Source organism: Phodopus roborovskii, unplaced genomic scaffold (assembly GCF_943737965.1).
Source record: "Phodopus roborovskii unplaced genomic scaffold, PHOROB, whole genome shotgun sequence".
Lineage (NCBI taxonomy): Eukaryota > Metazoa > Chordata > Mammalia > Rodentia > Cricetidae > Phodopus > Phodopus roborovskii.
In genome coordinates, this window is record NW_026126640.1 from 167,009 (window position 1) to 183,721 (window position 16,713).

The 16,713-nt window shown below is 36.8% G+C and overlaps 1 protein-coding gene across 6 annotated transcripts in view; it reads left to right on the forward strand.

Moving 5' to 3' along the window:
- Bicd1 (BICD cargo adaptor 1) overlaps positions 1 to 16,713 on the forward strand; it is a 120,170-nt gene that overhangs the window by 57,130 nt on the left and 46,327 nt on the right. For all 6 annotated transcript variants that reach the window (XM_051173430.1, XM_051173432.1, XM_051173433.1 and 3 more), the window contains exons 3-4: positions 5,600 to 5,752; positions 14,882 to 15,307. In XM_051173430.1, coding sequence (XP_051029387.1) covers positions 5,600 to 5,752; positions 14,882 to 15,307 — 579 coding nt within the window. The remainder of the gene's footprint in view (positions 1 to 5,599; positions 5,753 to 14,881; positions 15,308 to 16,713) is intronic.

The following is a 16,713-nucleotide window of genomic DNA, read 5'->3' on the forward strand; positions in this document are numbered from 1 at the left end:
CTTTGTTCCTATTAGTAAGAGGAAAAGTTTTCCATTTCAGCCAGCCTATGGTTCATGATTATAATCCCAGCACTTGGGATGCTGAGGCAAGATGACAAGTTTGAGGCCAGCCTGGGTTACATAGTGATATCCTATCTTTAAAAAAGAAAAGAAAAATCTATAAAAAGAAAGTTGGCCATGGTGATCCCACCTTTTAGGAAGTAGAAATAGGAGATAAGACACTGAATGTTGTCTTCACTATATAGTGAGTTTGAGGCTATTCTGAGTACATGAGACTGTGTTTAAAAAAAAAATTACCACTTTACAAAGCCCTATGTGGCCCAATATAAGGGATTTATGACAGACACATGATAGCTGAGAGGCAAAGAAAAATAGAGGAATTGGGACTAGAATCTAGTATTTCCTAAAGGATTTGCCCAAGTGAACTAACCTCTTGAGTCTTCTAAAGAGTTTACCACTTCCCAAAGCCCTCAATACAGGAGCTATTAGAGGCCATATAAGGTTCAAATAAAGTACCTGGCATGTATTAAGCTTTATAATTTTTGTGGTTACTTACTTGGTAAGTAAACAGCAGCACTGTTGTTTTTGGAGATGAAGTCTCATGTTAGCTTGGACTGGCCTTAAACTGGCTAAGTAGCTTGAATCCTTGATCCTCCTGATTCTGTCTCCTGAATGCTGGGATTAGAGGCATGCACCATCATGTTTGGCCCAATAATGGTATTGTGGTAAGACTTTATTGGGTCATCCTTGCACAAAGCTTAGCATATAATAATACCCAGATTCCTGATCCCCTGAAATTGGAGTTATAGGCAGTTATGAGCTGCTATGCAGGTGCTGGGAATTTAACCTGGGTCCTAGTGATCTTAACTGCTGAATTATCTGTCCAGTCCCAAGAAAAAAATTTTATATCTTAAAATTTGCACAGTTGTTAGGTTTTAGTGTTCTACTATTAGTGTATGCTAAATGCTAATGGATTTTTCTTAATCCTTTAGTATGTATTTTTTATTCTGCCTATCATTTGCTTGTTGGCTTTGTTTTCCTTTTGACACATTGAGGATTTGGTGATTTTTAAAAATTACTGGCTTTTTGCTATTGGCTAAATTTTAACAGTTTTAAGTTGAGTATCTTTTTTGCCCTGTCTTTTTCCCTTGACACTTCTCAAATTATAGAAATTCACATCTATTGTTATGTTCTAATTTTTACTTTTAGTGCTTCATCATTCTGTCTTCATTCTGTTATGATTTTATATTCTGGTCTTTTTTGTTTTTTTTTTTTTTTTTTTTTTTTTTTTTTGTCCATTGTTGTGCCTCTTTCTGTCCTGTTTTGTTGTTTTCTGTATCTACTGTGATACATCTGGCCATATAAGCCAGGCAGTGGTAGTGCACACCTTTAAACCCAGGACTCAGGAAACAGAGGCAGATGGATCTCTGTGAGTTCAAGACTAACCTAGGCTATACTACATTGAATCAGTCTAAAAGAGAAACAGAGCTCAGGCCTTTAATTCCAGTACTAGAGAGGTATATTAGGAAGAAGTAAAGGGTTTCATGTGAGATTTAGTTTCCAGTCACAGGGAGGACAGAATCTCCATTTCAGCCTTGGTAGAGGGAAGAGCTACTGGTTGGCTGTTTTGTGTTTCTGATCTTCAGCTTGAACTCCATTATCTGTCTCTGAATTTTCTTATGTGTGCTACATTAAATTAATGGCTTTTCATAGATATTTTCTAAAATAGAACATGGAAGCCAATATTTTTTATAGCCAGATATAAAAAAATATAAAGATTATTTATCATTTTAGATATAGAGGGCTAGCAATACCTAAACATTCCAGTCTTAACTTTTTTGTTGTTGTTGTTGGTTTTGTTTTTTGGGTCATACTATGTATCACTGGCTGGCCTGGAACTTGCTGTGTAGACCAGGCTGGCCTCAGACTCCCAGAGCCCCTTTTGCCTCTGCCTATGCTGAGGTTTTGAAATTTTAGATTAAGTAAAGGGAAGGATATTTTGAATGTGAGTAACACAAAAGTTTGCCCCTAAAGGTATTCCTGGCTCCATTAATAGCTAGTGAAGAGATTCTGACCTAGTAAATTGTTGGGGGAAGTAATAGGAAATAAGACTTTCCTTAGTAAGTTTGTCTAAATCTATTTCAGCATGATATCTGTCTCTGTTGATATGACTGTTCTCCCGTATAGAAGGACAATACTTTTCTGGCCAGCTTTAGGTTCAGAGGGAAAGGCAGGAAGCTCTTCCTGTATCTGCTGTTTTTCCAGTGCTTTCAGCTTAAAATTAGTAAGATTCAACACTGAATGTCTCAAACTCTTTCACAGGAGACCTGATTATCTTGTCTAACCTTTTTACATTTTACTTAGTCTTTTACTTTTTAATTTTATGCCATTATTTAAATCATGGCTAGCTTTGTGGTTAACTTCATCCACCCTGTTTTTAAGACGGTCAAGGAGAGGAGGGTGTGGAGGGAGAGAGAGCTGCTAAGTTGCTAAGACACTTTAGGCAAGAGGTTTATTAACCTCATTGACAAACAAACAAACACACAAAACAAAAGCAAAAACAAAAAACCACAGCTCTCACCTTCAAGTGAATAAAAGATAATTTATTATGGAGCCATTTTGAGTGGCCATGACCTGGTAACACAGATAAAGGTTGTAGCATGATAAAGAAAAGACCCAAAGACTGATATTGGGGTTCAAATTTCAAGCTGAAGTTCAGAAAAGCAAAGCAGCCGGCCACTAGTTCTTACTCCACCTCAGACCAAAATGGTGATCCTGCCTCCACCAAACCTCAGAGTGCAATCCCAGACTGCTCCTCTCCTCAACATGGCTGAAGACTCAATCTCAGAATGCTATCCTATACTCAATGTGGCTGGAGAATGAATGCCAGCTCTGTTCTTGTCTTAAATAATTCTCATGAATCCTGAGATTAAAAATCTTTTAGACATATTCAATCTCATGTAGCCCTGGGTATCCTTGAACTCAGAGAGATCCATCTGCCTCTTAATCCCAAATTTTGGGATTAAAGGTTGTGTACCACCACTGCCTAGCTTCTATAGCTAACAAGTGTGGCTAGCTTTGCTTCCTGAACCCTCAGGCAAGTTTTATGAAACCATAAATAATACATCACTCAAAAGGTTACCCCAAATTTTATGTTGAGTAGGAGTGTCAGGAGACAAAGCCCAAAAGATAATAAATTAAAAATATTTTAAAGACAAAGAAAACCAAGACAAACAAAACAGAAAACAAACAGCCTTTAAAGATCCAATTTTGAACAAAATCCAAAATGTCTTTAGAGATCTGAAAGAAGCAAGCAAAATGCTTTCAATGCGAACAAATGAACTAGACACTTTAAACCACAAACTTTGAAAGTATACTAAAAAAGTATATGTCGCATTAGGATCTCTAATTTACTAGCTAAAAACAAACAGGTACACTGTTGACCAAAGCAAGAGAGGGCCAAGGGCCACAGAAACAACTCATAGCCCACCTGAGGAGATAATACCAAGTAGCCTGGACTCAATGGTTCCAAGCAGGTAACCCTCAACATCAGTGCAGTTTTAACCAGACTGTCTTTACAAACACAGTTTCTTTCCAGGAATTCTCCTTCACAGCACCAACATGACAGAAATCCATAGTTAAGCCTCAATGCCTTACCATCCCTTTCCCGAGAAGGCAAGGCTTTATTCTTTTAAGGTTACTTAGGAGGATGGGCAGAAAGGTGCTACACCACAATGGAATAAGAAAAGGTTCCTTTGCATTACCAAGTTTGTTTGAAAGACTGTTTGCCCTGTGGTTTGGGCTGGGAGACAGGTGCTTGGAAAGTCCAGAGTATACTTTTAGAAAAATGTTCAGATGGAGAATTTCACAGAAGAGCAGGCCTAGTTAATATGTGAAATGTGGTATGTGTCATTTGTGGAACTAGTTAATATTGACCTGTGTGGGATGTGATGATAATCTGGCTGCCTCTGACCCCTGGATTGTAGGAGGGAGCTGTGTGTTCTTGTCAGCCTCCTCTGTTTAGAGGCTCACTAGCTGGAAGTCGTGCTTCTCTGCCCATGTGATACTGTCATTTCCAATGATTTGATCTATAGATAGTTTAAAATATTCACTGAAAAAGATAAAGGTCTTATGGTCAAATACACGAAGGAAGTGGGACATACTGTATTTTGCTCTAACCAGCTCAATGTACATTGGCATTTTAAAGGTTCTGAGAGGCCTGGAAGAAAAAAGAAATGCTGTGCTTTAACGTAACATTTCCTAAACCTCTTTATTTGAGGACTCCTGTTTATCTCTCAAATTATGGGCATCAAGATGTGTTTCTCCATCATTACCACCTGCATTCATACTTCAGAGTGATGTCATATCAGCCATAAATTAGTATGGGCGAGTAGTTAGTGCATTTTCTCTACAGAGATGGAAAGGGAATAAAGTGTAAATATACATGGAGTGGAGGTCAACAATATGGATGGGTTTTTAAGGTGGAGAATTTTATAGAGGGCCTGTAGTTACCCATAGGTTATAAAATTAAAGTAATAGGTCCTCTCCTTATCATGATGATCTACCTAACCCAACCCTGCTAAATAATCACTATTGACAGTTTGGGGAGAATTTTCACAAATATATTTATGACATGAAAGTGAAGTTTGTTTGTGTGTCTGTGTACACATGCGTGTATTTCTTTAATTTTATTGTTTTGGTTTTTGAGAGAGGGTCTTACATAGCCCAATCTGTCCGTGAGCCCCTGATCATTCTTTCTCGACCTTCCAAGTTCTGGAAACATTACCAAGTTCTGGTGCATTACAACACCAGGTCCCATTTATTTATTTATTTATTTATTTATTTATTTATTTATTTACTTACTTACTATTTATTTATATAGAACTTTTTACTTTAAAAATATTAATTAGTTATTTTATGTGAATATTTTCTCTGTATGTATTCTAAATGCACTGAGTGCATGCCTGGTGCCTGTGGAGATGAAAGAAGGAATGGATATGTTGAACTGGAGTTATAGTTGGTTGTAAGCTGCTGGGTGGGTCCTGGGAATCCATTCCAGGTCTTCTGCAGGAACAGCAAGTGCTCTTAACTAGTAAGCCATCTCTCTAACCCACTCTCTTAATTTCAGCACATATGAGATTCTACCTTGCATACAAGTCTACAGCTTTTTATATTTAATAATACATTGTAGCTATATTTCCACTTTAACACATTAAAGCATCTTCTGATTACATGTCTTATCATTTTAGATAATTTTATAATTCAAAGAGTAAAATAATTCTTTCCAATGTGTGACTCCAAATAGCAAAAATTTAGTCTATTTTCCATTCTGTGTGCGAATAAATATGAGTTTGCTTAGCTTTTTATTTATTTCTTTGTAAATATAATTTTCAGAATTATTTTTAAATGTCAGATTGCTGGGTAAGGTATTTGTGCTTCAGAAATTTTGATAGATATCATTAAATTGCCATTTAAAAAGGCAGTGCCAATTTACATCCAGGAAATCTTTTCTGTTATTTAACAACCATTTTTTTCCCCTACATTTTCTAAAACCTAAACTAGGGAAGTTTTAAACTGATTGTTTATATTGTTGTTTCAGAACAATGAGATGGTGGAGCTACAGAGAATACGAATGAAAGATGAAATACGAGAATATAAATTCCGGGAGACCAGACTCCTTCAGGACTATACGGAACTGGAAGAAGAAAATATTACGTTGCAGAAACTAGTGTCCACATTAAAACAGAACCAGGTGAGGCTTCAGAAACTATTTTTAAAAAGTTATACCACAGATGGATCTATATTTTCTAATAAACAAGGTTCACTTTTCTCTTTTTCCAAAAGTATTTATTTTTACTATCTTATGCATGTGTAAGAGCACATACAGAAGTGCAGGTACTTGCAGGGGCCACAGGCCTCAGATCCCCCTAGGTACTTGTGAGACACCTGAAATGGATGCTGGCATTGAAACCAGGTTCTCTGGATGAGCAGTGCATGTGCTTTAAGTACTGCATTATCTCTTCAGCCCTATACTTTATCTCTTAAGAAAGAACTTGTCAGATATTTTTATACTTCTTTAATTTGTAAGCTGGAATTTCTTATTGTTCTTATGTCAGTTAAAATATATAAGTAAGTAGTATAGTTTACAATGCAGTTTTATTAAGTAAGATGATTTGTTTTAGCACTACGTCAAATATAATAAATTATAATAAGTTTTTGTTGTTGCTATGTGTACTAACTTGTTTTATATAGCATCCCTGAGATCTTCCTATAAAAAAAAACCTTGCCTTCTCCCCCTTCCATTCCCTTCCCTCCCCTCCATTCCCTTTCCTTTCTTTTCCTCCTCCTTACCCACATGCCCTTCCTTTACCCAATTCCTTCTTTCCCTTTCCTTTCCCTCTCTTCCCTTTCTTTCCTATCTGTCCTTTTCTGTCCCTACCCTTTTCCCCATCTCTTTTCATCTTTCCTCCCTTTCCTTCCCTCTTGTTCTTTATTTTTTTTCCTTTCTTTCATCTCTTCTCTGTAATGGGTCTACCTCCAGTCACCAACTTCCACCAGCAAGACTCTAAAATTTCCTCATAAAATTTCCACAACCTGCTGGGTGTTGGTGGCACACACCTCTAATCCCAGCACTCGGGAAGCAGAGACAGGCGGATCTCTGTGAGTTCCAGTCCAGCCTGGTCTACAGAGCTAGTTCCAGGACAGGCTCCAAAGCAATACAGAGAAACCGTGACTCAAAAAACCAAAAGAAAATAAATAAATAAATAAAATTCCACAATCTTCCCAAACATCACCACTAGATGGGAGTCATGTATTCAAATGTGTGAACCTATAGGGACATTTCACATTCAAACCACTACATTCTGCCTCTGGCCCCTCTAGGCTCGGGCCATTACTTGGTGCAAAATATATTTAGTCTAAATCCTACATCATCATGTCTGCCATCTGGGGCTTGTGATGAAAGTGGCTGAGCTCTGTTTCTCTAGCTCTGCCTCCTGCAGTATATATAACCTCTGTGTTAGGTAGGCTTCATACCATACCGATAGCTTTCCTTGGCAAAGGTCTCAAGATTCTGGTATCTCCAGTATTTTGACTCTCTACTACAACTTAGAATTCACTTTCACAGCTTCACTCAATTGTAGCATGAAAAATAGAAGACCCAGAGACTGATATTGGGGTTCAAGCCTCAAGCGGAAGATCAGAAAAGAAAATCAGCTGGCCAGTAGCTCTTTATTTCAGGCTGAAAGGGCTGATCCATGGGCTCTCCCAAACCTCAGACTGCTGCCTCTCCTCAGTGTGGCTGGAGAGAATCCTGAGACTGAGCCTACTGAAGAGCCTGCTCCTATCTTTTATACCTCTCTAGTGCTGGAATTTAAGGCATGTGATACCAAGTACTGAGGTCAGGTTTGTGTGAGCTATTTCTCTTAGCACTGGATCAATTTCATGTAGTTATTGTGGCCTTGAACTATCAGAGATCTGCCTACCTCTTAATCCTGAGTCCTGGGATTAAAGGAGTATGCCTGGCTTCTATAGCTTGTGGCTGACTTTGCTTTTTGAATCCTCAGGCAAGCTTTAATAACCACTCAGTGGTTTCTCAGGGCCTTCTTTCAGAAACTTTATCTATGTCACTTGCTGCTTGGTGTCAAAAGTCTTTGAAACTGTGGAAGAAGACTTCATGATTCTCTCAGTATTACAACTCTCATGCCTGCCAAACCAGTACCGCTTCATACTAGCAGATACTAGTAAGTTCTGCTTCCACCTTGTGTTGGAGCCTGGTTCCCTCATATCATAGTTGTTATCAAGTTTTATGTGCTGAACCTAGGGAAATATTTCCCTAAGTAATTGCTTTCCAGGAGGTGGAAATCACATGGGCATTGGAGCTTTAGGTTCTCTGTGTTTGACAGAAATATATTTTGATCACCCCTCTGCCCCAATTATTACTCTTTATCACTGCAGGCCTACATACAAATAGTAACAACCATGAAACATGTAGAATTCTGTCCTGTCTGAATACTGAATATTTCATCAAGAAGTACACCAGTCCATTACATTTTAATTTAGCTTTAAACAGATTCTCAAGAGATGGACAGAATGCTGCTAGATGCTTTGCTACAATATCATATGAATGGCCTCCTGCTTATTCTTTGTTGCCCTCTGAACTATCGTGAGCCAACCCACCACTATTTGTATTTATCTCTTCATTTGACTTTCCAAAATCCTATCAGAACAACCCATCAAACTTTGTTTTTCACCATGCAAGATCTTTTCTAGCCCAAAGTTCCAAATTCTTTCACATTCTACTCCCAATGCTCAAAAACCTCATGGTCAGGTTTATTAGAATAATGATTACTTCTTGATACCAATTTCTTTCCTAGCTACTTTCTTATTTCTGCTATTAAAATACTCTGGAAAAAGAGCAATTTAATGGAGAAAAGGTTCATTTTGCCTTTTATGCTTTTATGTAACAGTTCCTCATATTGGGAAAGGCATTGTTGCAGATTGAGAAGGCATAGAGGAAGGAATATGACACTGGCCAGGTTATAAAGAAGGTCTGTCCTTCATAACTCTCTTTTTCCAGTGAGACCCCATCTTCCAAAGATTCCATAACCTTATCAAATAGCATCACCACCTGGTGACTAAGTGTTCAAACTTGTGAGCCTACTGGGGATATTTCACTTTCAAACCACAATAGATGGTTTAGTTTTCCTAACTGGTTTGCATTTTGAGTTTTCATAATTATTGCTAGTTGCATTCTTGAATCTGTAATATAACAACTCACTTATGAATCAATTATTTGTGCCAAATAATTTAGGAAGGTGAACTAAAAGTTCAAATTCCTTCAGAGGGGCTTGCTGTAAAACAAGGTCTAGGTCTATTCTTGTTTAAATCTATTATAATCACTTAGACCTGTTCATCAATCATGTACCAAACACCATATTAAGCTATAGAGATATGGGAATCTATAGGGTGTTACTTTTGACTTTGGTAAATTTGGAAACATCCAACAATGCTTTCTCATTCTTTTCCCTTGTTCTCAGGCTGGTATCTAGCCTAAAATGTTGTTGACTTTTACAGAAATAAGGGTTAAGGGTGGGAGGGGATAGAAAAACTCAAAAGGGAAAATAAATTCACAGATTGACAAAACTGAAAATTGATTTCTGATCATAGTGTCTACCCTTTTCCCTTTCTCCCTGCCTCCAGTTTTGGAGTGTTGCAGGAACAAGATGTCAAATAGGAATGTTGGGGGGAGGGGTTTAATCAACTCATGAAAAAGTGTTACCAGGATACCCAATGTATATTTGTTTATTCCCTCCACTATATGTACTGAGTTTCCTATGCAATGGCTGACAGACCCCCAGACATTTAGATCTGATGTGGCTGAAATAAGTCAGTCCTAGTAGAGAAATTTAGATTTGAGAAATATATTCTTTCTAAATAGAGACCCCAGATGCTTACAAAATATAAGGATATATTTGTAGGTCTCTCTCTCTCTCTCTCTCTCTCTCTCTGTGTGTGTGTGTGTGTGTGTGTGTGTGTGTGTGTGTGTGTGTGTGTGTGTGTGTGCAGGTTCAGTAATGACAAACACAGAGAACTTTGAGACAAATTCACTTAAATTATGTGTTTCAAGTGGTTCTTCCACTACTTCTGCAGTCCTATTGATCTTCTGCACAGGCATAAGTGAACATACATGTGTGGAGTGTCTATAACTGCATGTGATTTGCCTAGGAGGTTAATTAGGCAACTGTTAAGTATCCTTGGAAGATTGTCAAGATGTCTGGGAGTGTTCATTAGCCCAGATGCTAACTGAAGCATGGGAATTCAGTTGTAAGGTAAATTTATACATTGCTTTTATTTTCTTGTAACACAACAAATAAAAGAAAGACCCAGAGACAGATATTGGGGTCCAAGCTTCAAGCTGAAGATCAGAGAAGCAAAGCAGCCAAGCCTGTAGCTCTTACCTCTATAAAGCTTAAATGGCAATCCTGTCTCCATGAATTCTCAGAGGCAAAAACTCTCAGTTCCTGTCTCCTTCTGCCTTTTATTCCTTTCTCCACCCAGTCATATCACTCCTGTCTCCACTTCCCTAGTGTTGGGATTAATACTGTGGGTTCCCAAGTGTTGGGATTATAGGGGTGAACTCTGTTACTGTTTTAGACAAATTCAATCTCATGTAGCCCTGGGTGGCCTTGAACTCAGAGAGAGCCATCTGCCTTTGTTTCCTAATTCCAGGAATTAAAAGTGGGTACCACCACTGCTTGGCTTCTATTTCTAACTAGTGTGGCTGCTTTGCTATTTTGTTCTCCAGTGGCATAAACAACATATCACCACAATTTCCCCTTTTTGTTTAATACAAAAAGAGGGGGCTACAACTAGCATAAGGAAAACTATATACAATATAAGTACAATAAGTATATACAAAGTATACAGGCAGTAATTACATCAACAATGTCTGGTCCACTTGCAGTTAACAAATTTAGAGAAAATATTTTCATTATGTATTCTATCTTGGTGAGTCCAAAGTCTTGTACCTAACTTATTTCTATTATAATTTGCATTTCAAATTATCTTTTTATGTCTCCCAATTTTATGTACTTTACATTTCTTTAGTGAGTTTCATTTCTGAGTCTGGTAAACAAGGAAAATTATAACTATACTATCTAGTCTTCAACTCTCTCAGGACCCAAGAAGTAAATGTTATTAACCGAGTAAACAGAAAGTGCAAGCAAGTGACTTCCAAGAAATATGTGAGAAATGACAAAACAGCTGGCTGCCTGGACAGTCACTCAGGGTTCTTCTGCAACATTGGGACATCCATTTTTGGCCTATAGGCCTAGTATATCTGAAAGACTTTTCTGGGAAGCAGGACTTTCTGAAGGACTGTCCTGCCTTATCTTGGCAGGATTTGCAGTCACTGTTTTTGGTGTCCTGCTTTTCCAATTTGTACAACATACTGTCAGCAGTAAAGGCAAGGCTACTTGCTACAAAAAGGTAAACTCCATATGGTTTCTTCAATGTCCATCATCTTCTCTGAAGTAGATGGGTGCTGCCAGGAACATATATGTCTCATTGTCATAAAAACAAAACAAAACAAAACAAAACAAAAAAAACTATGTCATTAAAACATTAAATGCCATATTCTGTAGATCTCTAAAGTGTTTGAAGATGACCTGTCTTTCTAAAATATGTTTCTGTTTGACCTTGAAAACATGCCTAATATGACTATAAGTTCTATTGTAATAGTTGACTAATTACTAACCTACATTTCCTTTTTATCCTATATAGTTGGTAATAATAACTTTCAAAGACCAGAAAATTATATTACATTGATAAATAGTTGTATAGGTATAATACTTGGAACACTATTAGAAAGGTATGCATAATATGTTTTAACCAATTAATTTCAAATTTGTAGCAATATATAATGTTTGTATACAATATACAAAAGTTCAATCCAATGTAAAGTTAGTAGTTGCTTTTTTTAAAAAAGTAGATTCAATAATCTAACTTTTTTCATCTTATATCTATATGCTCCATCTTTTCTTTTCAGAGTAGATTCAATAATCTAGCCTTTTTATTTTATCCCTTTTTAACCATTCCCAATAGCAATTTGTAACCAATCTCCATAAACAATGACAAATATCCATAACCTATTGAATAACCCCAAGCCACCCACCTCACCTCTTTGGAATGTGGGCATTTTGTTCTTAAAGTTATTTCCTGATATCTTGGGGGTGGCAGCCTCTTTAGGGGATTCTGAAAAGAAAATTTGGGTTAATTGTTAAACTGTATCATTTTTGTTCAGTGTCTGCATATTGGGAAAGCAGAGTACTTGTCTGAAGTCCTGGCTAGAGTAGTCTGTGAGGCTGGATCATCTCAGCTGGCCTCCTTGAAATTGTTCAGAGCAGTTTGCATCCAAAGTCCACCTCTGGTTGTATACTTGCTTGCTTCAACAAAACCATAACTCCTAGTCCTTCCCAAATAGTTCTACCAACTAGGGACCAAGTAGTCAATCATATGAACTTATTGAAATCATTCTCTCTCAAACCTGTTGCAGAAAATTTGCTTAACTATGCAAAGATACATTGCATTTGTTTAATTATGTAAAGATTAGTTTCATTTGTTTATTTATATAAAGATGTGTTGTTGTTTTACCTTGCCTGCTTAAGGCATCTGATTGGACTTTGAGGTTTCAAAAGCCCATACCATTCCCAGGTAGCTCTTTCTTTGCCCATCATGCTTGTGGATAAAGATGCAAACTCTCAGACACTGCTCCTGTGCCATCCCTACCTATTTCCTGCCATTCTCACTGCTGTAATAGTCATGAACTCTAACTCTCTGAAATTGTAAACCTTCAACAAATCCTTTTGTTCTATATATTTTCTTGGTCATGGTACCTTATCACAGCAACAGAAAAGTAACTAAGACAATGCATCTTCCTACTTGACTCTTTTGAGTGATTTTGTTTTGGAAATGTTGAAATTATAATGACCTTTGTTTTTTTCTTTAGAAGTGTCCATGCTGTGTTTTCCCATAATGTATTCCCTGCACCATGGTGTGGTGAACTGTGGTGAGATATTATTTATGATTTAACAAAGCTTGCCTGAAAGATCAGATTGCAAAGCCAGCAATACTACAGCCGTGGAAGCTGGGTAGTGGTGGCACACACCTTTAATCCCAGAACTCAGGAGACAGAAGCAGATGGATCTCTCTGAGTTCAAGGCCACCCAGGCCAACACAAGAGTGAATTAGTCTAAAAGAGTAATGAAGCTCATGCCTTTAGTTCCAGCACTAGAGAGATATATAAGGAAGAAGCAAAGGGTCTTATGTGGCAATTAGTCTCCAGCCATGTTGAGGAGAGCATAGCAGTCTGAGTGAATCTGAGGAGCAGTGAAGTTGGGAGCAGTCTAGAATTCTGACTTGGTGGAGAGCAGTGAAGTTTGGAAATGCAGTCAGAGGGCACAATCGCCCCTTCAGCCTGAGCATTGGTAGAAGTGAGAAATCTCTACTGGTCAGCTGCTTTACTTCTCTGATCTTCAACTTGAATCCCAATATCTGTCTCTTGGCTTTTATTATTCATGTTATAATGAAAACATTTCTTTATTGAAATAACTAACCCTAACCCCCCCTTATTCATGTATATAAATACCATTCTTACAAACATCTTTTATTCGTGTGGCTTACAGAATTTATTACAAGCTGTAAGGTTGTCAACATTCTGTAAAGAATTAATACTCTCCTCATTCCCATATGTAACTAATATCCTTAGGAAACACTTTTATTCACGATTTTCCATAGTGTGTTACATGTACCATTGGTCTAGTGACCTTCTATGACACTGAATGCTATTGTTGCTTTCTTCCATTGTATTCACAATTTTCAACTGTACAAGCCTAACCCTACTAGAGATTACATTTTTCATTTCCCTTACAGCAAGATGTTACATGTATATGAGGAAAAGCAATACTGGCAGCTTTGAACTATCCTTAAAGGGAGAGGATGTATTCTTTCCTTGTTCTTCTGGGGACACAATCCTTGATTGTGTGGACTGTAGTAGAAGGTTATGTAGCAAGAGAGAAGTTTGTTTCACAGAGGACCCCATAGACCTCAGATTCCAACTTTGCATTAGCTATCTATTCCCATTCTGTTACACAGGTTAAAGTCCTTCTATCTTAACTAAGGCATTTTCAACTATGTCTTCTTTATTTCAAGCAAATCTACATCTCAATTAAACTCGTACCTCAACATTTTCAAAATAAACAATTGCATTAAGATTATTAAAATGGAGAGTAAAATATATATGAAAATCATAATAGCCTAGAATCCCTGTTTCAATTTAAACAATAAAAATACAAATAAATATAAAACTAAATGTATAGTTTATATTAGTATTTGGTAGGATAATGTTTATTACTTGTTATAGTCTTTTTTTTTGGAGTAGTTATTTATTAAGCACATTCTTATTGAAGAGTATAATTTGGTTTTAAACATTGTGGAGGAACATTGACTTACTAAGGGATACCCAGAAGAATAAAAAGGTACTTAATTTTTTTTTTAATTGAAATGGAATCTCAATATGTAACCCTGACTGGCCTGGAAACTTACTATGTAGTCTATGCTGGCTTCAAACTCACAGATTCCTGCTTGCCTCTGTCTCCAGAGTTCTGGGATTAAAGGCATACAGCACTATGTGTGCCCCAGGTAACATTTTTTTAAAAAAGTGCCATATGGTTAGTACCATGGAAGACTCTCCAGGAAGGCATACCAGCTCAGAGAGACTGTTATTTATGGTTCTTATGACTAACAGTTGCTTGAACAGGCTCTTTATTATAATTAAAAAGAATATTACATTACTAACAGTATAGATATCCATTATTTTGTGTTTTTTTATCTTATTCTCAAAAATATTTTATTGAAAAATTGGTCTTTTTGTGATATTTTAAAATGAATACTAAAAATGCATTTTTATTAATGAAATAAAACACTGGTGGTAAAATTTTTTTCTTGGTTACTACATATTCAAAAATTTGAAAAAATACTACCAAAATATTTAATTGTTGTTTATTAGGAAAACAATGGATCTTAATAAATAATGGATCCTTTTGTTCACTAGATCCTAAAAATGTACTAATGTAGTAGATAACTTCTCATCTCTGCTAGGTGTTAAATTATATATTTTTATTCTTTAAGATATAGTTATATATATGTATGTGTGACTATATCTATTTAACTATTATGTGTTACCTTAAGAATGTAGTATGTACATTTATCATTTTTTTGTAGACTGTTACTTAAATGAATAAGTCCGTTACAGTGGTTAGTGGGAGTGTTTGTAAGGCCAAAATTTTACTTTTATTAATCTTCTTTAACTTATCTAATTTAGGTTGAATATGAAGGCTTAAAGCATGAAATTAAGCGGTTTGAAGAAGAAACAGTGCTACTGAACAGCCAACTGGAAGATGCCATCCGACTGAAAGAGATTGCTGAGCATCAGCTGGAAGAAGCCCTCGAGACACTGAAAAATGAAAGAGAGCAAAAAAACAATCTGAGGAAGGAACTCTCCCAGTACATCAACCTTAGTGATAACCATATCAGCATCTCAGTAGATGGGCTCAAGTTTGCTGAGGATGGGAGTGAGCCAAACAACGATGACAAGATGAATGGACATATCCATGGGCCTCTTGGGAAACTGAATGGAGACTATCGTACTCCTGCAACAAGGAAAGGAGAATCCCTACACCCTGTGTCTGACTTATTCAGTGAGCTAAACATTTCAGAAATTCAGAAATTGAAGCAGCAGCTCATGCAGGTATGAGTTTCATTTGAATCTACAAGAATGAGTTTCACATTGGTGGCTTGCTGTGGGACTTCTGATTCTCAGATTTTTCTTCCAGATGATGATCGTGGTGGTGATTATTATTATTATTATTATTATTATTATTATTATTATTATTGTTGTTGTTGTTTTTGAGACATGGTTTCTCTGTGGCGTTGGAGGGTGTCCTGGAACTAGCTCTTTTACACCAGGCTGGTTTGAACTCACAGAGATCTTCCTGCCTCTGCCTCCCAAGTGCTGGGATTAAAGGGGTGCATCATCATCACCCTGTCTGGATTAATTTTTTTCACATATTGATTCTTAAACTAGAAAATTTGGGGGCGTGGTATTTTAGAAAGACATGACAGAAGGAATGTTGAAAAGAAGTGTCTCGTTTGCATCACTTGGGAAATGAGTTGGAGATAGCTCAACAGTAGAGGGCTTGTTTAGCAATAGAGGACTAATATCTAAAACATAAAGAACTCAAAAAACTAGGTATCAAAAAATCTAATTAAAAATGGGGGACATAATCTAACATAAAATTCTCAATAGAGGAATCTAAAATGGCCAAGAAACACTTAAAGAAATGTTCAACATCCTTAGCCATTAGGGAATGCAAGTCAAAATGACTCAGATTTCATGTGACACCTTTCAGAATGGCCAAGATTGCTAACTCCTCATGAGGAGCAAGTGGGACAATCATTCATTGCTATTGGATTGTAAACTTGTATAGCTACTTCAGAAATAAGTGTGTTGGTTCCTCAGGAAATTAGGAATCTATCTACTGCAAGACCTAGCTATACTTATCTTGGCTATATACCCAAAGGGCACTCATTCTACCACAAGGACATTTATTCAGTCATGTTCATTATATTCTTAAAAATCACTTAGAAAGTAGTTTTCCATTTGTTTGAGCTGCCTGCCTCTGCCATTGGAGTATTGAATTATATGCATGCACAACCATTGTTGATTGAATTTTTTTAAAAAATAAGAAAACAATACTGGATATGTACTTCCATGTGTTGTAGTAGCAGCAAGCAGTTACCTGTTGTAGTTGCAGCTGCAAGCTGCTATGACCTGTGGATAATGTCCTGCAGGACAATGAGAAATGAAGCCTGTGGACTTATTTTTTACTGGTAAGATAGAGAAGGAGAAACTCCCTAAGCTGCAGGAGTTCTAACAGATGATAAAAATGTTTTCAAATTGACTTTGGACATAGGCACTCAAATCTGTGAAAATATTAAAATCACATGAAATAAACAGGTTACATGATATATATTATGTCTTATTAATTTGTTCTTAGAAAACCTACTTCCCAGTTCTTGAGATTATAGACACTCTTCTTGTGTGTAGTTACATGTAGTAGAAAAGCAAGAGCTGTGAGAAATGCATTAGCTTAT